The sequence below is a fragment of the Centropristis striata genome, chromosome 20 (genome assembly GCF_030273125.1).
Source record: "Centropristis striata isolate RG_2023a ecotype Rhode Island chromosome 20, C.striata_1.0, whole genome shotgun sequence".
NCBI classification, from domain to species: Eukaryota; Metazoa; Chordata; class Actinopteri; order Perciformes; family Serranidae; genus Centropristis; species Centropristis striata.
In genome coordinates, this window is record NC_081536.1 from 10,079,794 (window position 1) to 10,106,680 (window position 26,887).

Here is a 26,887-nt window from a genome sequence, read left to right on the forward strand (position 1 = left end):
AATGAATGTATTATGATATTAATATATATAATCAATACTGTCCACAGAGTCTGAACCTATGGTCTGAACTCGTTATAGTATTATCGTGCAGTTTCCCCAAAACTGGGGGATGTGATTTTTTTTTGGTATAGGATTTCTTGCAATTATTTATATTATTTTATCTATTCAATCAAAAAAAAGGAAGAAATTAATTCGTGATATATATATTTTCTCTGTGATTTTTTATTGAATTTAGTTGTATTTTTTAACATCATCATCATCATCATCATTAGCATCATCAATATCATCATTACTATTATCATTATTATTAGACTAACGTGTCTATGATATGCACTTCAGTGACTACAGGTGAGCAATTAGCGCCACCTTGTGGTTAAACCGTTGACTGGTTCAACGCAGAGGTACAAGAAGAAAGATCCCATGAATAAACACGAGAGAGGTCTCACTCTGACTGTACTTTTTAGTACCACTGCGGTCAAATAATTTAAAGCCACAGAAAAGTGTTTGGAGATTTGAAAATAAGCGTTAACGATGCCAAACGTATGAAGAAACCATTTGAGAGGCAGCGTATACATATACATTTTCGGGATTAGTTTTTCAATAGAATAATACTTAATAAGTCTGACTGCATGATATTTCTACGTTGTTTTTTTAAAACTTATGTGTGAAACGTTTCTTTCAATAGACAATCTGTTGTAACGGAAATGGATGTGTCCTAGCAACGTGCAACATTAGTACACTTGATTCACCTGAAATGACTGCGTCGAAGAAACTCCCTGTCCTGCAGACGTTTGCCCAACATAAGTCAATTTTTTAATAACAATTTCTTAAACAAAAGTAACAGAAGTGCAGCATGTGGTTAAAGACAAATCCCCTGCCACGTTAAGGGCAATTAATTAGCATTATAACGTCTACACAGACGAATTTTCTCCTGACAGGAGCAAAGATGGTGACTGAAAAGCTCAGTTTAACTTGTGACAGACTTTTGTCACACCGACAGCTAGCGTGTTGTCGCTCCTATTCTGGTATACCACTGCATGGCAAGGAAATACTGATTCACAGTAATGTGGATATAGAGCAGAAGGTTTGTAAACAAACTTGTGTTACTGTTATTTATGTGCAAAATAGCTTTCCAAGTATTCGTTTGCTAGCTAGCTAATCTTAATGACCCACGTGTTTATAATGTCTTTGCGATTTAACGCTGGCTAGGTTTAGCATTAGTCCTCGTGTATATTGTATGGGAGTATGACCTTTTTTATATATTATTATGTTCAACATCGTCACCCTGTTAAAATAATCGCCTAACTAATTTTTTCAAGTTTTGCAGGAAACACAAAAAACTTCACCAAAAGTGTAACATATGACATTTATTTTTAATAACACTGTGTAAATTATGTAACTTAAGAGAAATAAATGACTTAGGCAATTTTATGAACATGCCTTTGTGACTTAAGCAAGCCTGTCAGAAACAAATATCATGAGCATTAATGTTACTTCAAAGTGTCATTAATGTTCATGACACATCCCATGTCATGTTAATGACACGCTCATGTCACTCTTATGTAGACATCTTCAAAATAAAGTGTTACATATCTTGCTTAAGTCACAAAGGCATGTTAAAAAAATTGCCTAAGTCACATTTGATTTTCACTTGATTCTGCTTGAGTCACACACTTGACATAGGCCATTATCTTAAAGGAGTAAAATCACATGATCTGATCAACTGAGGATGTAGGCGATTTTACCATAGTTGGCCGGCGTCATGAGATGATGTAGGCAAAAAAAACAATTTTGACAAAAAATGACTTAGGCGATTATTTTAACAGTGTGACGACATGAGGTGTAACCTACTTGTTTTGTATAGGCTCAACATTATGTTATAAAACATTAATTCAGAATACAAAATAAACGTAAAACATTAATATTTGCACAAATATGCCACAATCTAGTAAGACAAAATAACTTCTTACAGTGCAGTAATATACATTTATTTCGATTGATTAATAATCTATTCAACTATGCATTACTTTATATATCATCCTGGAGCCATGCACTGATTGAATTTGTTATAATATTAACATTTTACTGGAGTCTAAATGTTTGTCCACAGCCCCTGCTGCTAACTGGACACCATGGTGAGATCAGTGCTATGACCTTTGGGAAAGGAAGCGTACCTGTTCTCCTTTGCTCTTCCTCTCCTGATTACATTATTGTCTGGAATGTTGAACTGTGCCGGAAAAGAACACAGGAAGGTAAGGAAATAGTTTGTGTGCATAATATTGCAATGTAGAGTTTCTACCCTGGTCAGAGTTGGATCCATTGTCTTCACTATTTGTTTAATTCAGTGTAATTTATTTTTTTTCTAAACTCAAAATGTTCCCATTCGTTATAAAGTCCTACCAGTTGAATTGCTCACTTACTTATGAAGCAACCTTGTGGAATATATTGTATCATATGTTGCACTGTGATGGTCATTTACCTCAGTGAAAATCCTAACAAGCCTGCCATCTAGTGGAATATTAATGACAGACCACTCATATCTACTTTAATCTTAAACTTCATTTGTTTTTGATATAACAGACCAACTGATTTGTTTGCAGGTAAAGTTGCAGCTGGAACAGTTATCGGGTCTTTACTGGGTGAAGTCGTCCATCTGTCATTCTGTTTCTCTGATGAACGAGTGGCTGCATGCTCAGGAGCAACTGTGTATATTCTCAGCTCGAAGGTACAAGATGGTGCACATTTTCCCAGTTTTCCTTGGTGCACATAAACCCTTGTTGAATACATGTGGGCTGCTCAGTTGGCTCACTATGTTACTTTAGATTGTTAATGTGAATTACAAATATAGTGTTTAAATACTGTACTTTGTTCTACTTTGCTATGATTTATTGGATGTACACATCACTTTATCTTATCCCAGTTTTATTGTTGTTATCCACATCAGAGACAGGAAGTTATCTCTGCCTTAACCAGCCACATAGGACCTTTAACATCAGCAGAGTTTTGTCCCTGGAATAAAGACATTCTTGTCACCACGTCAGAGGACCGCACTTTTAAGGTACTCAGTTAGGATTTACAAATGAATCAACGAGTCAAAAGTTATCACACTTGATTTTCCCCAAATATAACACACACTGTTATTACATTTAAATAACATAAAAGTTCATTTCCATGTCTCTATTCAGGTGTGGGATTTAAAAACAGAAGCTGTTTGCTACCAGTCTTTTGTGCTTTCAGGTATGATATTACTATTAAAAATAATGTTGGAGCAAGTTAATTTCCCTGTCAACAACATCAGTCATTTCACATTCATGCGCATAACATCCTTCCATTAACTTTGTACAGTAGAGATGGTAGAATCACATGTACTATTTGGATTTATTTGAAATCAGGTTTTGCTAGTATATACACATTAGGTACAAGTAAACAAGTAAAGGCGTTAAGTTATATTTAAGCTATGGTATGGTTTAAATACAAGCACTATAAGCCTTTTGAATAGCATGTTTTGTATAGTGACTGCTGTAGAGGAGACAGGGCCTTGCAAAATGATTGAAATTATATTCTCTGACCACAAAGCTAAAGAACAAATCTTCCATTCTTTAGCATCTCCACTGCTCAGTTTGTTCCTCTCAGAGGAGAACAGGCACCTTATCACCGGCTCAACTGATGGACAGGTTAGTGACTGCCAGCTCATAATCACTTTCACTGGATGAAATTCCAGTAGTTGTGTAACATACTTGTACCTGTTTGCTTTAGCTGTGGTGCTTTTCTGTGTCTGATGACAACAAGTGTCACCTGGTGACCAAAATGGACCTTGAGAAGATGGAAAAAAGACATCAAATGCACCAAGGGACGGTGAGCGATCAAGCAGGTGATTTTACTGAGCTATCAAACGAACAACAACAAATGCCTTCTTGTAAATCCTATACCTCTTTACAGCTATAGGATTGAAATTGAAAATACATTTTTTTCAGCTGAAGATAAGGTGGAGACTTCAAAACCTGTCCTCAGAATGGCTTTATGTAGCTCACTCACTGATACCAGCAGTGAGCACAAAAAGTAAGTGAATAATCTACATTTAAAAACTGTGTGGAATGTTTATAGAAGTATATTATTTCAGGGCCTGGTTACCACAGGAAAATCCTGGGCTAATGGCCTACCCAATAGGCCATGTTAAGCTGGGGTTATTGTACAAGTGAGAAACTGATGCTGAAGCCTACAACTTTCAATGTTGTCTTTTTCCAGGACTATTTCCTTGATCCATAGATAATAAGAGGGGGAAATCACATGGTCCAAGGTGGACTTTGTGTCAGCATAGAGACCAGGCTCACTCTCAAGTGCTCAAAAATGATTAATGGACCTTATAATATGACTTTACCACAAGGAAGAACTGTTTTACTTCATTTGTGACAAGGAATCTTAATGTTGAAGCAAGACATGATACTGTCAACACTGGCCATTCTCAAGGGCTCAATTTTGGTTTTATTTCCACAAGGTAAAACATTGTATGTGATCCAGGAAAATATTACACAAGCAATTCAAACACAGTTGTCACAAAAAACAATAAATAGCTGCACATTTCTGTCAGTAACACTACATAGATGTCATACTGTCACAAATGCCTGGAAAAATTCCTGAACTCAACACCACATCTTTATGCACGTGTCCACACAGTTGCAGAGAACGTCACAGGAAACTTCACACATCGCAGGAAACTTTGCAGGCTGGTAGCATAAACTGTTTCAGGCTGTTAAAACATTTGATGTTATGACAGGAAGCAGGCACTTAAAAAGCACAGACATAACTCTCTGTGTATTTTGTGGACCACTGGAAATGAAATGGACTTTGATTCCTTATTGCTCGAAGCAAAGCATATGATCTCAATGCAGTATCTACATCATCTTTACTTTTGAACCAAACTGACACTTTAGCCAGAACCTAAACACTAATCTATCATGATGTCCATCTGCAACCACTGTTTTACTGACTGGGCAGTGGTGAAGTTAGTTTTAAATAGGATATTTGACAGATTATGCTCCGGATCCAGCTGCGTCTTCTTACTCAGTTTTTCCCAGTGTTGGCAGAAAGAGGACAGTTAGCTTGCTCGCTCGTAACCACACAACTTCACTTAGGGACCTTCAATAACTTATAAAACGTCTTTTTTTTTTTTTTTTTGTTCAATAGCTCCCATGTCATGTGACCCAGTGACTCCAGATTAATACAGAATATATTACTTCACTGGACAAATTGGACATACGTCTTTTTATTGAACTTATTGCTTCTATTTTATATTCATATTCATATGAAAAAATGAATCTTATTTTTTCAATTGCTCCCATGTCATTCGACCCAGGGACTCCAGATCCGTATTGAATATATTAATTCACTGGACAAATAAGACATTCCTCTATTTATTGGATTTTACTAATTTTATTTTATATTAAGTTTCCTCAAAGGAAAATCCATGTTTCTTTTTAAACAGCTCCCATGTCATGTGACCCAGTGACTCCAAATGGATCCTAGATATTACTACTTCATTGGACACAACTGTTCTTATAGGATATTATTCCTTTTTGCACATTTTGTGTTCATCTACTAGAACATGTTTAGATGCTTTAATGTAATTATTGCATTATTTTTCTCATACTGTCTGAACACATCATCTAGTGGAAAAGCTCTGTTATAGTATAGTTGTGACATTACAACCTTACATAAATCCCTTTGGCTTGTATAAAGACACAGTTTCTGAATATGTGCTGTGTGCATTTCTTAGTCAGTTGAGCAATTTAATGCTTCCACAGTATTTATATAGCCTCTAGAGCTGCTTTACCATTAAAAAAGACATGTAAATCTCCCTTTTTACAATATGGGGTTTTTAATGCCGCTCTGTATAATTTAAAAATCCAACTTTGGCGCTCCCCAGTGGTAGAATATAAAAACTTTGTGGATTACACTAGTGAACCCTACTCTACAATCACAAGACTATAAACATAACAAAAGAACAATTTGAACGATGCAATATCACATAAACTTCCAAACAATGGCTGTAATTGTCTTCAGTCTGTACAGAAGCATACGCTCAGCATGAAAATAATGATGTACTTTAATGTAACATTTGCCTAACAATATTATAGTCTCAGCATGTAGCTCTTTGCAGGAAGTGGATGAAAAGGATCCTTCAGACTTTGCTTCCTCTTCTTTCTGCTCTGCGTGGCAGTAGTTTCCATCTTGCTGGGTGTACATAGTTTAGACTACATGAAGTCTAAGGAAACCTGAATACAAACTTAGAGTCCTATGGTGTGCATGCCTTGCCACTCCATCACATCAGTATGTTTTTCTTTAGTATGGGATTACATTTTCAAAAAAGGGAAATCCTTTAACACTGTTTTTCTGTACTTTTCTGTGTGGGCCCCTGCAGGGACAACAGCTGGTTATGTATTGGAAGCTCTGATGGCCTGTATGTGGTGGATCTGGCTACCTCAGAACTTCTTAAAGCACTATATTTCAAAGGTGGGCTGGTGGTGACTTATCCCATTGTTACTACACTGCTTTAATATGTTTAAGCATTTATACACAACCAGTGCACCATTACTCTAGATTTTTTTGGTAAGAAATACTGATGGATTAAAAACTCTAAAGAGAATCTAGTGACACCAAACTCATGACTAATGTTTATTTTTCTAGATTACCCCAACTTGAGCATCACATTGGCTGGGTCATGGTCAATCTCTCCAGGATGGGATAACTCCGTGAGTAATTCCAATAATATCTTGATAAACGTCATTAAGACATTGTGCTGAACTATCCTTTCAGTTGGCCTATGTCATTGTATGAGTCAGATCTGAAGATCATGCAGGCCTACTGTTGTCATTTCTGATGAGTCACATAAAAATAACTACTGTATTATGAAAAAAAATCCACTGAGACAAACCCCTTTCAGCATCTGGATCTTTGTGGAAATTTTATTGTGTTTATTTTGTGTTTATTTTGTTTCATGAAGTAGTATTACATCTATTTTCCTCAACATTGTAATCTCTTTTTGAAACTATTATGGAGTGGAGAATTGTTTAAATGTGAATTTCTTTTCAAATTCGTTGCCACACAGATGCTGTTTTTCGTGAGCTCTTTGTTCACTCCATGTGTGGTCCTGTTGGAGTTGCATCTGCATGACCTAAGGACGACCTGGGCTTGTGGTGAAGGCTTTTCGGTGTTCCCGAGGTAAACCTGGAGTTAAAGGCAAAGATTTGCTGACATTGAGTTCACTGTCAGATATATGGGCACAGTAGAAGTTATTATTATTATCTAACTATTAACCTGAGTTACGTAAAAGTGTAATTATTTTAACTCAAACCATGATCTTTTTCTAAATCTAACCAAAAAGTATTGTAAATGATATTCAGTTATTCTGTCATTTGTTTACTAAGTGGCAATAGTACATTTTCATGAAGGTAAAAGGAAACAACTGCTTTTCTGTAAGTCACGTAATCATTGGTTCCAGCCAGGAACTGCTCTGCTCGGTGAATGACTAATTTCTGAGAACATTTTTTATGTGGCTAATCTCTTAAATCAGTATTGGTTTTAATAAAGTTGTCCGCACTAAATGTACGTGTTAATCAAGAAAATCACACTTATTACTCTCACAATAATGTTGCTTTATAAATGCCAAAAATGTAAAATTGTCCTCTGGGGAAGGAATGAAATGAATTCAGGTATTACCTGTACCTCCATAAATGATTATTTAGCAAAATCCTGCAGCACCTATAAATACTGATAATTTCATTAACGTTATGTGTTTTTCTGCTTTAACAAATTTGCAGTTTATGAGCCAAAGCACAATCACGTCAGCTTGTTAAAAAATTGTGAAAACAGTGCAGCTGTCTCTCAGACACTGGTCACCTGACCTCACCAGCAATAGGACCAAAAAGTGTGGTCTGTTTTTCAATTGGCCTTTTGCCTGCAGCTCCCTACGGCTCGTGACATTTCCATATTAACTTGGCATATTATAACCATTCTTGCCATCTGGGTTTTTCATGAGTCAACAATATCACGGTACTGAGAATTAGAAGAACTAATAATCCACAACGCTGGAAAATGCTTTGCTCCTTCAATTCCAGTAACTCTTTTCCCCCCTTTGCACTCCTCCCTTATTTTCAGCTCTCCTCCGCTGCCTGAATCTCCTCTGAATGCAGAGTTAAAGAAAAAGGCGCCTGAGCATCCTAAAAAGAAAGGTCAGCATCTGAACACTCACTCCCCTTTCACTTATGCTAATGCCTGCACAATAAAAAGGATCTACTGCTGTTTGATGACTGTGGGTTTTAAAAGTATGACCCATTTTATAGTTCGCTCCGTGTCTGGCTCATTGTCTGTTTTGCTTGGACACAGATGATTCTCTTAAATTGTACTTATTGTAGGTTTATAGAGAGTCTGTTTGGCTATTAAGAGAGCTACTGAGAACCTCCTCATTATCTGTAAATACATAGGATGGAAAAGATTCCACACTTTGCACTGTGGGAGGGTTAATGTGGCTTTTATAAATAAATTTCCATCGTTTTCATTTGCCACATAGGCAGGTACTTTGCACAGTAAAAAGTGTGAGTACAACACATTTTGATGGATAAATTAATAATCTCACTGTGTTGTACTGTGACTTCTTGCAGTAGTGGATTTTTAGGTGAAGAGAGTCTATGTGGTTCTTTTTTGTATCATTAGGATCTGGCAGCTTGAAACCATTCTGCTGGAGACCTACCGTACAGTGTACTGTGGTTTACATGTTGCTCTTACTGTGTTACTGCTGAGAGAACTGGTATTAGCTGGGCTCCCCACAGCTGGAGTGAAGGCAGCTGCCCATGCCAGACTAGGTAGGGGATCTTCAGGGGGGCCCAGAGGTGCTACGTGACTGCAATATCGGACCAAAAACCACAAACACTTACGGACTAGTGCAACCACCATGCTGTCCACATGCATCGCTATATGTTTAAAGATATCTGCAGAATTGTATACAAATTGCACCATAAACCTCTGTGATTCCTGGAAAGGAAAGCGTTCTTCCATTGTAAGTCTGGCCCAAGACCGATGAAGCTTTTTTAAAAAGAACTGGAAGTGCAGATTAGATATCTGTTGTCACGTCACACTGCCATGTTATATAATCATGAAGTGAACCAGGACTCTTGGCTTTGTGAGTTGATGATAATCAGCTGCCATTACTTGTTCAATGATGTCACTTGTCTGATGTGTAATGCCTGGATTACGTTTTTTTATAGTCAGGATATCAGGGGACTACTAAAGCACAATTGGAGTTGAATGGCCTTGATTGCATGTTCAGAACTCAGAGCTGAACGTAACTTAGTGTTCCATAAAAAGTTATCAAATCCGTAAGTAAGCAAACAGTAAGCAAAGAAATACAAATGAAACTGACACACTAACTTTTCAGTGTTTTCCTGTGTCAGGAACATGTAACTATATAGATAAAGGTTGTCTTCATTTGTCCATAGATGCCACCAACATCTACAGGAGAGACAGGCTTAGATTTGTGGAAAAATACTCAAATAAAATATCATCAGATTGACTTTAAGATTATAAGATATTCCCTTATTTGTCTAACAATGGGGAAATTCAACCTCTGCATTTAAACCCATCCCTTTACACACCAGTGAACACACACCATGCTAGGAGCAGTGGGCAGCACATGACTGTGCCTGGGGAGCAGTGGTGGGTTTGATACCTTGCTCAAGGGCCCCTCAGCCCTTGACCCGTTGGTCCTGGGATTCTAACCGGCCACCCTCTGGTTACAAGCCCGATTCTCTAACCTCTAGGCCCCTGACGTCTGCAAGACATTTGCCATCTTTGACATGACATAAAGCTTTAAGCATCAATGTCAGTCTTACTTTTTAGAGCTCTTTTGTTAGTTTAAGGTCAGTGAGATGGGAAACAATCTGTGACACAGAGAACTTTGAGGCTTTGACTAGTCCAGTTTGAATAAAAGAGGAAAGTCTGTCATGCTTCTGACTATTTGGTTAATTGTCACTGCGTTATAGCAACTTCTGTACAGACCCCTTATTGCAGGGATGGGCAACTGGAGGCCCGGGGGCCACATTTGGCCCGCACCCTCACTTGAAGTGGCCCTCAGTACAACTACATGCATTTGAGCATGAAATCTTAAAAGTGCAGTGTAAAAATGCACAAAATTACTTCTTGCATTAATGTTGGCCTGCTGTTCTTGCACTGAAAAATAAGAAATCACAGTAAGTGGTTTTTTTTTTTTTGCTTCAAACCTTTTGTATTCCTATTAATACTGTTATACATGCATTTGAGCATGAAATATGTTGCACTGTAAACATATTTAAAATTGCATATTCATCATATCTGGTTAAGTGCACGGTCCTATATGTGGCCCTGTGGTAGTGGCAAGAAAAATTGTGGCCCCCTCCAGCATTTAAGTTGCCCATCCCTGCCTTATTGTTTAGTGACTCTAGTTCACATCTAGCTCTATATTTAGGCTTGATATTGCGGTTAGTATTTTATACACATAGCTACATGTAGTAGTACATTCTTTGCCTTCTCTGTACATTTCCCTTCAGTATGCTACACACATGTTCCACATGTTCCACATGGCCAGCATATTGTTCAGGTGCTACATGATTTCTATTGCTGTCAGACTCTTAGTTTGGCTCCGTATTCATAATTCCTGTCAGTCTTCAGTTACTGTGCCTCTAAAACCTTTTTAACTTTTCTACTCTCGCTCCTTTCTCCTACTGTGTGACCCATTTTTCACAGGTCAGTGAGGCAATAACTCACACCAAAGACTCTGGTTACAGTCAAAATAATATTTTAAAGACATGGTGTATATACCTATGGTTTATACATTTATAGAAGCTTGAATTATTCCTTTTTCTTTTTCTTGGGCCACATTCAACAGCTAACTCTGAGGTAGGTCTGGTTTTTTTTTCTCATCCCCTGTTCTCTCTCAGAGAACAAGAGTTAGTGGTTTATTTTAGAGTAAACTCCATGGATGGCCTGAACCATGTCTCTTCTAATGCACACAATCCAAACTGTAGAACACAGAAACCAAAAAAAGTGAAGTATATTTTAAGTCTGGTTAATTCAAACATCCTAACAACTACCGGTACTTATGGTCATTTAGTTGTTGCATCGGAAGCTAAACATCTGAATGTTTTGAGACGGACTGATAAATTTAAATATTATGAACTTTTTTGATAAAGACAATGTAGACTATGTCTTGCATAATGGGTGCTGTAAAAGTAGAACACAGCAAACGGCTGTGATTTAACACAGATTTGACTTGACTTGGAAATTTGTCTAAAACTCTTGCTTTGCTTCAAATAGCGTCTAGTGTTAAGTCAGCGCAAATTATGAGTTTTTTACTGCCTCATAAAACTAAATGGCTATTATATATCACCAGGGGGTTAATAGGGCTGTTGGGTTAGGCCAAGTGATTGTGTTGCCAGGTAATTAGATTTCTGGCCTAAAATGCTTAGTTTCCTGCATGTAATCTGTTCTGGATCAAAAGCTACTTACAGTACCCCACCTCGCACACAACACAGTGGAGGAACGGAGGGTGCCACATGTGAACGACCAGTGTCACAAGGCCTTTTCCCAAGACCAATTCTCAAGCTGAAAAAGCAATATCTCATTTTTCATGTACTTTTTTCGACTGTCTTTGCTGATTGATTCCATACATAAACAGTCTGACCTAAGTTAAATACCAGGTTCATGAAAGCTTTTATATTTGCTTTGTAAGCACCTGGTACAATGAAGGTCTCCTCATGGAAAAAATATTAAGGAAGGAAATAAGGCTATTGCTTTCACAGAAGCAACATTAATATCAGTCATAAGTATCAACAGCATTATCCTCCGGGGCTGGACAGATAAAGAAACAATATGTACCTAAACAAACTCACATTTCACTTCAATATCCAACAAAAAGGGAACAGAGTAATTGTTGAGAAGTTGTCTAGTGTACTTTACAGGAAAATACCCTTCAAGCCAAAGCTGGAGTGAACATTGGCACTACTGATCAAAGATGAAAAGCACTCTCAGATAAGAGAGGATTGAAAAGAGATCCAGATGTGCTTCTTTTTTTTTTTTTTGACTGGTTGGTTTCACTTGTATTAAATGTATTCTCGTGTTGAGAAATGTGCCTATGCTGAGTTGGTGAAGAACCGAGGGAGGACACCTAACACTGAAATACCATGTAAATGACTCACAGTCAGGTGCTAAGCTGTTCAGGATTGGTCATTTTAACAATATATTAGCAAATTAGAATGATTGATTTTATTTTAAGATGTTGCTGTTTCTTCTTGATTTAAGGTTATTCATCTGAGGTTTGGCCGCAGTTATTGACAGGTTTACATCTAAAATACAGAATAGTTCAAATGCCAAATGTAATTTTGACACATCTGTGTGACCAGATCGGACCACAATAGCAATCAGTCTGTGTTTTTTAAGATCATGTTCAACAAGAAAAGTGCAAGTATTACTCAATGCAAAAAGTGTAGATTGCAGATATTCGGCTATATATATATAATCTCCTGTATACCATAGCTCTGATCAACAAGCATTTTAATACTTTGAGTTGTAATATGAGTTTAGAATTTGTAGTTATTTTCCCATATTTTTGATCCTTCTATTGCAACTACAGATAATAATAATAATAATCATCAAAAATAAGTAATAATCACACAAAATGGCTCAAATAAACAGTTGATTTTTCCAGGTTTACTTCTAGTTTGTAATGTTATTGGTCGACAAATGTAAATGAATTGATGAATTAATGCTTGATAAATCCTGTGGAAACTTATGTTAATAAATTAGTTTTGAGCCACAGCCAACACTTTAAACCAAATCAGTACATATTTTTTTCTGATGCAACTCAAGTCTTATATTGCTGCTCAAAGATTATGTGACTTTTTCTTGCTTCGCTTGTATTTGACAGGAGAACAGTTTTTGGAAAGCCTCACACATTTTAATGGTTGTGGAAAAAGTGAGCTCATTGTAATATAGTAAAAGCACTGACAGCGAACAGGGAGCAGAATGAGCCATCCCATAGTTTGTGGCTGATGCACTTAATGCTCACAGCACGAAGTGGTCGCCCAATAATATTGTATCTTCTTTTCCTAGTATAATCCATAAAAAGCCACTACAATATAATGAGCAGTTCTATCCTAATTATGGAAAATAATAAACAGAGGATTTTTTTTCCTTTTGACCTCTTACTCATCTACCCAATTTTAAATGGACTGTTTCTTTTTAGTATCATTAAACAATTTGGGCTTACATACTGTAGATTATGTATACTTTTGCATTTACTAATCAGTCAATAAATTGCCTTATCTTTTTTTTTTTACAAAGGAGGAATAAAGGAGCAGCCTCTGGTTTTCCACTCGAAAGTGAAGTCATCTGGATATACCAGTGCCCCAAGGTCAGTTCACAAAGTAACTTTTCCCCTCGTAGAAAATTGTAGTTTATTGCGTTGTTCAAAAGATTGGATCAGGAAAGACTTTCCTTTTATTTAAAAAAAAGGATAAATTAAGTTTAATGACAAAAATCCAGTATGAAATGACATTTCATAATGTAATAAACTGATGCATGAAACATCACAAGAATATTTGGATTTTGCTTTGCTTTTCAGGAGAATTTTGTTTTCACCTAAAACAAATACCCAGAAGAATCCTTCCTTTAAAAAGGCCAACAAAAAGAGGTAAGCAGTCCAATCATTTTTTTTTTTAAAGGATTCTGAGAAAGTTTTCAAGTGTTATTTTTAATGCAGAAACTTTTTTTGTCTTTTAGAAGTTTACTCCTCAGAGATTATCCAGCAGACAGTGCAGCACCTACTATTCCACACATTCATCTGAGCATTGTCAACAAACCAGTCAACTGCCTTCAGTATTCAGGTGAGATGTTTTAACTGCGGCAATACTGACAACATTTTTAATCAGCAGTTAGAGTTTGATGCATTGCACAGAAGACAGAAAAGAGTTGCTTCAAGTTTTGTCTGTCCTCTACTGGAACGGTGAATTAAGATAAAGCAATTATATAATGAAGTAAGATTGGCAATAAATTATGATCAGTTTTTTGTTAGAGAATTGTGTTATATTTTAGGATTAATGTCCCTGTTTAAGACAAAACACCTCACTTCTATTACTCCTTTTATGGTAATAATAAATCGGCTGTTGACAGAAAATTCGTAATAAAACGATTCTTTGTTTCCTTATTTCTCCCAGGCGACGGAAAACAAATCCTGTGTGGTCTTGGCGACAACTCAGTGTTACTGTACAAGTCCTCACTTAGTGGCAATCCAACTGCCTACACAGGTGCATTAAGTGGTCATGAGTATTCATACTGTACCTTAAAAACTTTCAGGTTGTACCGTGCTTGCCCTCAGTCACCTCAGTGATGTCAGCAGTGCATTGAAACTTAATTAATTGACTCCTCACAAATTATGCTGACATTTCAAGGGGAAGATCTTACCACTAAAGACAAGGGGAATGATAATACTAAGAAGTTCATCCTCCGCTCAGATTTATGTCAGCTTTATTTTAGATAGTCTGATTAACATACTTTGAAATGGATCCATGGCTTAAGATGAAAGAATCCAGGAAATCCAAATATTCACTTAGTCAGCGATCACTGTCCAACTTGTGGATAAAAAGTTATTTTTACCAGAAAAAGGTTGGTTTGGTTTTATTCCAACGCAAGAATTTGGTACATACCGTCTTTGTTTTTGCCAGACAGTAAAACCTAGGTGATGATAGATAAAGAAAGATGAAAAGGGCACATTGTATTTTGAGGCCAGCTAGGTTCGAGCTAACATCATTTCTCACTATTTTACACAGCATTGAAAATGATGGTCAATGCGGTCTGTCCCCCAGCCGTCTTAGGCAGTAAAGTAAACACAGACAGGCAAAGAAAGGATAGTCATCCATGTCAAGCATCTGTTTCACACTCTGCTCAAGTGCAGCAGGAAAACAGTCTCCACAGGGGGGCAGCAGAGATAAGAGGACTGTAGTTGAGGTGACCAATAGGTCACTGTGTGTGTCTTCTCTTCATTGTGCCTGACTCTCTGAACAGCACCATAAAAGTAAATGTTGCAGCCACACAATGTTTCCAGGTTAATTTCAAACCCCTCATTTTATAAGCAGGACATGACAAGCCAGTGAGCAGTGTGAGCTGGAGCCTCAACAGACAGTGGTGGTTGAGTGCGTCCGAAGACCAGTCACTAAGAGTCTGGACCAGCAGCCCAGAGCCTGCCATTATCATGGTAAATGTTCCCCACACTTGTACCTATGTATTTTACTTTTATTATAGATTTTTTTTTTCAGTCCCTGTCACCCTTACTTTATCTTAAGCACTACATGCTCTACCTTAAGTTCTTATCAGACATCACTGACTCATTATTCTAAGTACTAATCATAAAATAACAAATGAGGACCAGCCGGAGTGACCTCATATTGCAAAAATGTCCTCCCTTTGAAGCTCTTAAACTCAAATTGGTTTTAAAGCACAATACAATAACTTCAGACACATGCCATACACATTTATCACCCTCACTCCTGTCTTCAAATAGGGTTATAATTGCTGGAAGGATTTTGCTCCTAATCGCAGTGTTGTTAATGAGGCAATGGTGCCACACTTGACTGGCAGTAAATAGGTGGATGCCACTGTATCCACAATGTTTTCATTTGTTGTTAGAAAATGTCTCAGGTTTATATTCTGTGATTTAGTTACATATATTATATAGAGACACATAGTGAATTAGGGGTGATATAAGTCCACTACATCATACTTTGCAATGGTGTAATTCAGGTAAAAGATGCTATGTTGAAAGTCCTCTAATTTATTTTGTCTGTAACACATTAGAAACTGGCGCACCTTTGTAACAGAGCTTCTTCAGGGGGATTTCTGTGTAATGTTCAAAGTGTATCTTTGACATATTGATATTAAACTTGCATAATTCACTTTTTCCTTTTCTAATAAGAATATCCTCATGGAATTAAAAAGGAGAAAGCTAAATTAATTGGGATGATGAAATTGTGTGTTTCTTGGCCCCGAAATGGGGACTTTGTCATTCAAAGCATCTGCTGGACTCAGAGCATCCAAAACTGTGATCATACGCAGACCCTCCTTACTTCATTGGGTATCACATTTAATAGGACAGTCAGAAGTGTATTTACTTCCCCATGCCAAGTGCAAACAAAGTCTGGGGTCTCCCCATAGCTGATGCTAACCACCCCTCCACTCAGTGAGATTGTTCTGAGCTTGGCCGGGTCTGCAGCCTTTGACTGCTTGATGTTCTTGTGAAGGAATTGGCAACAAATGCAAGTCTTTTCAGGGACAAAAGTTCTTTCGGGGTTAGCCAGAATTACAAATAGCTTTGCACAGTTATAATTGAAAACTTTAGAAAGAAATAACCACAAATGACCACATATCTTACAATTTATTGTCATTGGAAGTCTTAAAAGTTCAGATAGTTGGGAAAAGAGATGTAGCTAATAGCTATAAACCTCAGAAAAAACAATCTGTTAGCGGCTTGTACCTTGATAGACTTTAAATATGCAGCCTGGGGGTTAGAACAGTTAACCCAGTTAAATACTTTTTTATTAAATTTACCACCTCGTCTTTTCTGTGAACAAAAAAAACGAACAAAAATTAAGACATGTTGGTTGTTATAGTGTTAGAGCACACATTTGATATGCCGTTGAGGCCCAAAGGTTTTCTCTCTTGAGTTTAATGGATAACCTAGACCGTATACGATAGACATGATATCTTGTGCCAAAATGAGAAACTTTTGTGCACTCATTCAGAATGTGATGCATTCTTTTATTATTTATGTCTTGCACAGCGTCCCAACATTTTTAAAATCAGGGTTGTATATTTTCTTGCGTCATGAATGCCTCAATAAATCCAGGAGATTATCTTGATTTTTGTCTCCTTTCTTTCCTCCTTTAGGACGACAGGATGTTCTCCAAACCTATTAGGAATGCTCAGTTTTATTACCTCGATAAATTCCTGCTTCTGGCATCTGGACCCTCTCTGTACTTGTACCTGTATAATGTGGACGTCACACGTGATGACATCAAACGGTAATTACAAGGGATTATTATATAGAAGAATTAAGCATTTATACTTTATAGTGCTGTAAAAACTATGGGTTATCAATTGGTTTTACTTTTGTATACCATTTATTTTCCCCATAAAAAATGCACAATACTTTTTAACTGCAAAGAAAAGGCTGAAATTGTATTTTGACGTCAAGCCAAAATACTAGTTATTGGCCAGAAATCAAGAATGAAACTAATTATGACAAATTTTTACACAATTGTTTAATAGGAAGAAATTATGACATTTTATATCCAAAAGGTCAACTTCTGTCTTACGTCATAATGTTCTGCAAAAACTCTTTATTGGCTGTTATTTATTGTTATAACTCAGGAACAGAAGGGGAGACATTTGGTGGGATACTGAATTGGTGACACTAATCCAAACCAAACCAACACAAGGAGATGTTTCTTTACCTGCTTGACTGTTTGGACTGAGCCTCCAATCTTCCTCAGAAGTGTCATTACTAGTCCTTAAATTCAATTCATTATGAATGTGGACTTAAAATTATTGTTTTATTTTATGGCCTTGGTGCCTTGGCTTTTGGCCTTTGTGCCCTCAAAAAATTGATAACATAAAAGGCCTGGCAGGTACTCAGACTTTTCAGACCCCCCTAGCGACTGTTTTTCAAAAAAGCGACTAGCGACAAATCCAGCAACTTTTTCTTGTGTTACCAGAGACTTTCAGAGAGGAGTAAAAAAGATTCGAAGCAGCACAGTCTCTCCCAGCTGCAGTCACAGAGCCGGAGGGGATGTAACCCCTTAGTCTGCCGCTGGCTGGTTTACAGTCAGTGTCTCTTTTGGGTCACTTTAGCCGGTCCCAAGGCCGGATTAAGGAGGAGGATTTAAATTGTGTCAGAAGACAGGGCACTTGCAGTTCTAAACATATTTAGAGTGTGTTTTACTCACTTTTTGTCTTCCCCACAACGTTATTCCTCTCTCCTACAGCGTCCATTACAAGTACGTGCACATGGTAAATTATGCAAATTAGGCAATGCCTTCATTTAGCGACTTCTAGCAACTTTTTGGACAGCCAACAACTACTTTCCTTACTGAGAAATTGGCAACACTGCTCATGGCCACGGACACAGCAGCACCGCTGCTGAAAAAAATTCTAGGGGAAACACTGTATACACACACACACACACACACACAAACACACATATTGTACATACATACATACATACATACATATATATATCAAAGGGCTGATCTCTTGTGCCATCTATGAAGGAAGCAGGCTTTGTTGCATAAGCTTGCTTTGTTGCTGATTTGATGAGAGTCTGGCTTTATTTAGCTGCTACCACACACCGCACACTGCTGACACTCATTACCACCTGAACTGCTTGACTGTGTACTGTAAGCTCCCAGGGCTTATTCTGGAGTCCAGGGAATTACAATAAAATATCTCCATACCCTCTTTTAGCAGTACATGTTCTTTTTTACATCTTTTTCCTCTTAGGTAGTTATTCGTGTGATGCATCGTGTGAATATAAATGCTTAAATTGACAAAACCAAATCAGAAATCCGCTGTAAAGAAGCGAATTCTCTGATGCTGCTTATTATTTTTCTTCTCAGATATCAGCAAAGGAGTGTTGTAAAATTGGCAAGATCCATTACGACAACATCAGCAACAGACATCACTGCCTTGTCTGCAATCAATGATTTCTTCTCTTGTATCCTTTTTCTTGTTGTTCTGGTTGTTCTTACAGCATTGATGCTGTGGCGGGTAAAGTGAATATGTGTTGCCTCAGGCCTTCCACTGCCAACTTTACCTGTAAATCATTTAGGTGTCTTTAATTTTTCAGGAATGTCTGCATTCCAGACCCTTGTTAAGGGTTTACAATGCATTTACTTTCCTATAAATCTACTGAAGTTGTCTACATTGTGATGAGTGAGATCCTGTTATTATGCACCACTGTGCGTAGGAGTGGAGAACGGATATATGTTTTACAGTGATTATAGTTTTTTTTTTAAAGAAGTAAACTGAGAGAGTTTAGATGTATGCAAAAGGAGACTCACTTAAATAAATATACTAGAATCCACATTCCTTTAACATAACAGTAAAACTAATAACTAGTAATTACTTTATGAAAATAAATGGTTTTATTTTATTTTTTTAAATCTTGATTTTATGTTTATCTTTTGATTCAAATATCTGTTCTCCATGTGAGTCAGATATTGTGTAAAACCTAAGCATAAGAGACTATTTCGAAGGTTATATACAACATTTTGCCAGAGGACGACTTACATTTAAAACTGATACTTTTGCATCACAGCATGGAATACTTAAATATCAAATATCAATATCAAATATAGATACAGCCAACCTACTGTACTGTACTGTTTGGAAATACTAAATCTCATGACTTTTCTTAAAATCTGATTCAGACATAGTTCTGGTGTGTGGTGCAGATCGGTCCATTCAAGTATTTGACATGAACAAGGGTATAGTTGCCTCAGAGCTGCCTGATGCCCACAGCAGAGCCGTCCACTGCATTACACAGAACAAGGTGAGGTTATTACATTTTTCTTATTAAAAAAACTGACTACCTAAATCGTTACTGTATGGATAATTGGAAATCATTGAGCAAGTTTTACCCCTTTTAGACTGATGTGAAAAATACTCAATAATCAAGTTCAAATTATTAGTATTGTTTTTAAACACAACTTGCTTTCCTCTTACAATCAAAAAGCATTTTTGTGAGTGATTCTCAAAATGCTAAATATTTATTGTATACTAACTGAATTAAAAATGTGTTGGGGAAAAAAGTTGCCTTAAAGGGGACATATTATGCAAATTTTTCAAATTCAAACATGTATTTTGGGTTTCTATAAGAACATGTTTACATGCTTAAATGTTCAAAAAACACATTCTTCTTCTCACACTGTCTGTCTGAATAAACCCTGTATTTACCCTCTGTCTGAAACGCTCCATTTTAGCGCCTGTCTCTTTAAGCCTGCTGCCCCACACATGTATATAAATTCTTGTCAAACCTCCTTCACAGTGTCATACTGTTTTTCTTACTTATAGTTTGACTAAAATGTGTGACAACCTCTAACCTCTGTGAATTGATAAAGGAAAAGGCATCTCATCACTCCACAGGCAGACTGAGTGACATTTAGACCTGACCCACACAGCAAAGAATTTGCTTGGCTTGTCATCAATTGGTAGTATGATCCACATCTTCCATCTTACTTTTGAAGGGTCTACAGTTTGGCAGATGTTTTAGTCTTACATAAGAACTCTACGAGTGTTGCGTGAGTTACATAAGGAACAGCTTGTCTTTGAGGGAATAAAAGTGTTAGTTTGTGGTGTGAAAGAAGAAGAAGGTCATGGTTAAAAAAAAATGTCATGGTTACCCAAAAGTTTCCATGACAGACAGACAGGTCGCACCATCATCAGTATCATTCATCTTGCTGAGTATTTGAATGTAAATCCCTGGTGTGTCAGGATTAAGACTGCCATAGGAGATGGCAGGAAGAGATTCCATGCTGGATGATGGCCTTGGAGTAATGCTGTTCCATGATGCAGTTTGGGTTTATGTGGCCTTACTCCCACATCACTGTCTTGGACCAATGTGGGCCCAATTTGCTGTTGTCTAACAAGTAGACAGCTTGGGCCTGTATCCATATCCATTCTGGTGCTGTGAAGAATGTAATAATGCATCACTCAAAATGAGACTATAAATATCCATAATGAATTCATGCATTCAGTTCTGGTTTATGCATATTATTTACATTTCTGTGCAGCTATACAGTATATCCCATTACATTTGACAGTGAAATGAAGGTCTCAGTTTCTCTTCATATATAGTCATATTAATGTTTGCCAGGTTTGAATTAGCAACAAATCTATTCATTTTGATCATTAAAAAAATATGGAAATCTTACAGATGCTTATATAAGTTATTGGAATACAGAAAACTGCGTTTTTATGCCAGACAGAGAGGCGTGTACCCTGTGACCCTGGGATTCTCACTTTTTGCATGTTGACCTGTTCTCAAGGCCAGCCTGGATTAGCTGGACACACTGCAGCTAGTGGCATGGATTAAATGCATCAAACCACTCAACTGCAATGTACTCTTCACACAGCTGACTATACTCCTTCGACCCAGAGGTGCCTGCTCTTTGTCACGCCAGCTATTGTGTGCCATACACTGTGGAAAGCCTGCAGTGTGTTGTTTCAGCTTGGCTATTGCGTCAATGTGGGGTCCTCCGCCTGGGTGCCCGAGGGTCTTTGGATGCTGTAGGGTTAATACCTGTGGATCAGAGGGATTGCCCCTGCCTGGAGACTGCACACACAACATCACTCTTCCCTCCCCTCTCACTTTCTCGTCCCGACGCGGACCAAACATCAGGAACTGCAGCATGTGAAGCAGCTTTTCCCACTTCAAATTTCCATCGCCTCTTCTGCAAAATTCACCTGGAACTCATCAGAGCAGAGGACTTCTCGGAAAATGGAACTAGAAATGCCCTCTCAGACTCCCGTTCTCACACTCTTAATGGAAATCTAAACAAAAAACACCCCCACCACTGCACTCTCTCTCTCTCTTTCTCCCTTTCATCCACACACACACACACACTCCGCTGTCTCATCTAACAACTTGAAAGTTGTTAGGTGTGAAAGTTATATATCTATATTTATAATATATATATATTATATAACTCTATATCTCATAGTGGTATATAAAATATGGAAAATGACACAGGAAGACAAATAAACAACAATTTAGCTTTCATTCCAGTGTTCCTTCCAGCCTCACTGTGCTTAGATTGTCTTTAATTTCACCTCCTACTTTTAGGAAGTAATAATGCTACTTGGAATAGAAATCTGAAAACAGTTTGCCAATACAGGATATCCAGCAACAAACTTTTCCAGTAGTGGACAATAAGACAAGCTGATTTACAACCTATTTCAGTCAAGCATGTGCTGACTCGTCTTTTTTTTGTATGTGTATATTTCACAGGGCTCCATGTTCAGCACACAAGCACCAGATTCATACAACCTCTTCCTCACAAGTGCAGTAACGGATGGAGTGAAGATGTGGGACCTCCGTACACTGAGGTTGGCATTTATATAGTCTATTCTGTTGTATTTGTAAATCAGTGCACCTTTAAAGTAAAAATCGGGCAAGAAAAATGCAATTAAAACACAATGTTTATTCACATTTGCTGAATACTGATGTATTCTTTTCAGAAGTAACTTTAATGAAACATATGTCATTACTACCCCGTTAGATTTATGCTTCATTACAAGAAATCTAGACTTCTGTACCTCCTCTTGGTTCTGTTTTCAGGCTTTGGAAAATCTAGCCTGTGGTGTGAGACTAGATCATTCCTATTGGCTGTTCTAAAAATGCAGATGTGCCTGCATGTCCCTTCAGACCTGATTCAAAAGCAGAAAATCCTGATAAAATAGTTGCTATGTCTAATATAAGTTATCCTGTTTATGTAGCTAGCTTGAGCCTCACTGTCTGTCATCTCAAAGGGCTTTACAGGCCCACAAGTTTACAAGTAATAGAATAACTGCATAGGGATCACAATCACAATGAATGACTAGTACTTGTACAGGTTACTGTATAAGGTGTGTTTATATGCCCATGCTTATCTCGTAGGAGGTGCACACAGGGAAGAAGGAGGGCTGTATTTTAAAATTCTGCCGTTTTTTATGATAGAACTGCCTACCCTACTTTCAAGGAATAAACCAATATTGTTTTTTCCTTCTGTTATTCCAGGGATAGCAAAATTATCTTATATTCCAATAACATCAACATATTTTCTTACATAAACATTCTTCAGCTGATGATTGAGTCTGCATTTTTTAAATTTCCAAAGTACGTAACTGAGAATATTTTTCTTTGGCCCTTAGTAGCAGATGTATATAAGGCGGAAAATTATCTCGCTCTCTTGGATTTCAAAATGTTCTTTTTGGCCCTGTAGTAGGCATTTTTGAGTATTTTGTTCTTTCATGTCTGAGACTGCTTCCATGTTTAACTCCTCATCTCAGACTCAATCAAAACCTTATTGCTATCTGATAAATATTTGTGCCTGGTTTCCAGGTCAACTTCTGGTTCTTAGAGCTGTCATCACGCATCCTGCAGCAGATGCAGTTCCTCTGAGGTGAAACATATGGATAAATGAAAACAATATGTAGAAGCAATTTTTTTTCAATTTGTTCACTCTCTTAATTTTATTTCCCTCTTTGATAAACTGTATGTGTCTGTTTTTGTTGCTAGTATGAACCACAGAAAGAGTTACAGCTTTTCTAAATTGATTTATTTTTAATGTGTGCCGCTAATGGAAATAGTTAAGCCAGTTGTAGGTTTTATGTTCATCAGAATCTCCTCATGACATAATAAGGCAATATAAAATTTCTTGGAAAAATGTGTTGCATGAGTAAAGCTTACATAAGGTGCTCATGTGACTGATCCTCTTGATAATCAGGTTGTTTTTAGTCAGTGTCAGTGTAGCTTTTTCGTCTAAATGGAGCAATACTTTGAGTGACCATTTCACTTCACCTCTTAAAACCCAAGTCAAACAAAAGTGTATATAAATTTGGCTGGCAGGTGGACAGTAACATATCAGTTGGACTCGACATTCTCTCACAAGACTGATTAAATAAGAGGCCATGTTTAGTTCAACATCTGCATTTATTTTTTCAGGTCATTGCTATTTTATCAAGAAAAATGTAATAAATGCTTTGCAATCGGGGTCATTAACAGAGTTATTTTATGACTTAATCATGCTTGTCCATAAACACTGCTGATGAATGACTGGGTAAAAGCTTTTCTTTTACCCATGATCATACTGTATATGGCTATGGCACCGTTAATGGAGTAGTGTTTTCATTAGACACAGAAACGCAGTAATGCTTACAGTAAGTTGGGACAAAATTGAAGTCAATATTGTATTCCGTCTTCAGTTGAACAAGAAAGCTTCCAGAGAAGCCACATTGGGAAATGTACATTTCACTCAGTGGAAACTTCTGAAACTCAATCTTAATTTTATTTTGCTCAGTCACATGAGAATCCCCAGCACTTCTTGCTCCTTCCTTTTCAGACAGAAGCACAAACATTCATGATACCCATGTGTATCCAGCGAAGATTGACTGAGGATAATGGTTTATGAACGTTTGCAGCACTTGAAGAGTTTTATCAGAAATGTAAGCCACTTGATTGGTTTATTTGTAAAGCCTTCACTCACCCCTTGTATTTCCAAAATGTGTTTAAGTGTGCAAAGTTCCACTTTAGGGCTCGACATTGCAGTATTTAGCATAGTTTAAACTCGCCTCACTCAGATACTGATTCTAAAGATAGAGAGAACAGATGTTTCTCTTTAGTCCAGTGGTGTATTCTTCTTAAATCTGGTGGAATTACCACCATCTGTTACATTGATGCTGTGACTAAATAGATCAATGATGCATTTACATTAAATAAGTTCAAGACAAAGCAAGCTTTCACCTGATTTGCTCTGACACAGTTAAATTGGGTGAAATATGTTGGCTGCAAATAAAGAGCTATGATTAGCCTGCTGATTACCTTGATGACTGACACTGAATACCCAGGTGGATTCAGTAACTGTATAGGCTCCCACTTGTGTGGAGCAGACCCTCCAGTATAGTCTGCGTTAGTCATCAGGCAAATGCCGGATAGTCATCACTCACACAACACAGAAAATGTGTGTGTGGGGTGGGGGGGGATTCAGCCAAGCATCTCCGCTCTAACATTAGATCCACATTCTGACCTAGAAAACCAGATGAGTGTTTATTCTAACTTGTTAAACTGCTTCTTATCAGTGTGATAGTGACAGGTTGTGTCAGCTCTTCTGCAGACCTGAACGTCCAGATACACTGATTGGGATTTAGAAACAGACTCTTCCCATCCATCTTGCTATGTATCCAAATGACAAGAAATTTTTTTCAATTTTCAATAATTTTGTCATGAGTAACTCTCACACCGGAGACAATAGCCCTGTTATGTAAAAGTTCTTGGGGAGGATGGAGGGGGATATCAATACAGCATTGTGTTGCGATATTTTGCATGGATATATAGGATTGATAGCTTTTTATATGACATATTATTTTGTAAAAACAACTATAACAAATGCACTAGATTCATAACATTAAATGCATTTTCAGTCCACTAGATGGTGCTTAGTTGAGAAATTTTATTTTATTTAGATTTATCAGTTATTTATGTTCAAATCCCCCAGCTGCTGAAGGGGCTGCTTATCTTGTCTTGTGTGTAAAAGTTGCATTGTTTAAAATACCTGATAATCATGTCAAGTCAAATTTATTTCTAAAGCACTTTTTTTTTAAAAACCCTCATGTTGACCAAAGTGCTGTACAAATTGTATAAAAATCACAGTCAAAGTAGTATCTGATCTGATGGAGAGGGGGATGCTATTATATTAGGGTCTCGGTGCTGCAACAGAAAAGGCGCGGCCCCCCCTTGAGCTTAACTTTAGACCTGGGAACAGCCAGCAGCCCCAGGTTAGATGACCTTGTGCGACCTGGAGGTGGTGGGTCAAGAGTTCCAAGATATAGGAGGGGGCCTTTCCATTCAGGGCTTTAGAAATGAACAGGAGGACCTTGAAGTAAATTAGAAACAGCACTGGAAGCCAATGGAGGAAGGCCAGAATAGGCTCATATGGTCTCTCTTCCGGATACCTGTCAGTAGCCTGGCAGCGGTGTTCTGGACTAGCTGCAGGCAGGACAGGGACATCTGACTGATGGTGGTACACAGGGAATTGCAATATTCTAGCCGTGAGGTTATGACAGCATGGATGACTTTCTCAAGATCTTTGGATGAGAGAAAATACTTTATCTTGGCAATAGTGTGTAGCTGAAATAAACTGGCTTTTACAACTGCATTTACCTGCTTTTCAAACTTAAAAGAGCAATCGAAAAACACACCGAGATTTTTCACATGGGGTTTGACAAGAGGGGCCATATTTCCTATGCTGTTGGAGATTAATTTAGTGTAGTAAGGGGGGCCTGAAAGGAGAACATCTGACTTGCTTTCGTCGTTTTGTGCCATTCAACATTTGATGTCCAGGTGGAATCTTTCCACTATGTTTTCTTGGTGTTGATAGTGTAACAGTTGACTGAGAATTACCCTTTCAGGAAACTTTGACAGAAATGGGGGTTAAGATATTGGTCTGTAGTTACTAGCAACAGTGGGGTTTAAATTGGGCTTTTTCAAGAGGGGGTGGACCATGGCAAGCTTAAAGCAGGTTGGAACGATGCCAGTGGTCGAAGAGCTATAGATATCGATATTGATTATCGAGAGGGTGCTGGGGCCGACTACGTCAAAGACATCCTTCAGTAGAGCAGTTGGGACAGTTAGCAGAGGGAAGGTTGCAGATTAAATGGGGGAGACTATCTCAGTAAGGGAGGGTAGTGTGAATCGTCGGACAAGAGCTCGTCGGCATCGGGTCCCGTCGGGTGATGTGTGGGGGCCTTTACACGCCAGTGAGACAGCGAGGTGTGTGGAGGGATGTTCATTCCGTGTCTTCAACTTCATTTGTGAAGAATTTTAAAACACTGTCACACTTCATTGAAACTAAGCTAACACTTGTGGCGGGACAGATGACAGTTTTGATAATACTAGATATGGCTGTCAGATTATGACAGTTGTTTGTGATGCGCTCAGAGAAGTACTTGGCTTTCACAGCCTTAACTGCTGCCTGATAGTTGATAAATCTGTCCCTCAGATTTTCAAAGGAAATTTGGAGCTTATCATGCTTCCACCTACGCTCTGCTACTCTGC

At 37.7% G+C, this 26,887-nt stretch overlaps 1 protein-coding gene across 1 annotated transcript in view; it reads left to right on the plus strand.

Moving 5' to 3' along the window:
* The first annotated feature begins 580 nt into the window (after positions 1-580).
* wdr27 (WD repeat domain 27) overlaps positions 581-26,887 on the plus strand; it is a 49,860-nt gene continuing 23,553 nt past the window's right edge. Inside the window, 21 exon segments of the mRNA XM_059359021.1 lie at positions 581-1,084; positions 2,111-2,252; positions 2,601-2,725; positions 2,945-3,058; positions 3,186-3,237; positions 3,604-3,674; positions 3,757-3,871; positions 3,975-4,059; positions 6,419-6,510; positions 6,685-6,749; positions 7,106-7,218; positions 8,155-8,228; positions 13,369-13,438; positions 13,649-13,717; positions 13,807-13,910; positions 14,241-14,330; positions 15,159-15,277; positions 16,966-17,099; positions 18,693-18,790; positions 19,506-19,627; positions 22,085-22,182. Coding sequence (XP_059215004.1) covers positions 947-1,084; positions 2,111-2,252; positions 2,601-2,725; positions 2,945-3,058; positions 3,186-3,237; positions 3,604-3,674; positions 3,757-3,871; positions 3,975-4,059; positions 6,419-6,510; positions 6,685-6,749; positions 7,106-7,218; positions 8,155-8,228; positions 13,369-13,438; positions 13,649-13,717; positions 13,807-13,910; positions 14,241-14,330; positions 15,159-15,277; positions 16,966-17,099; positions 18,693-18,790; positions 19,506-19,627; positions 22,085-22,182 — 2,090 coding nt within the window. The 5' untranslated portion in view covers positions 581-946.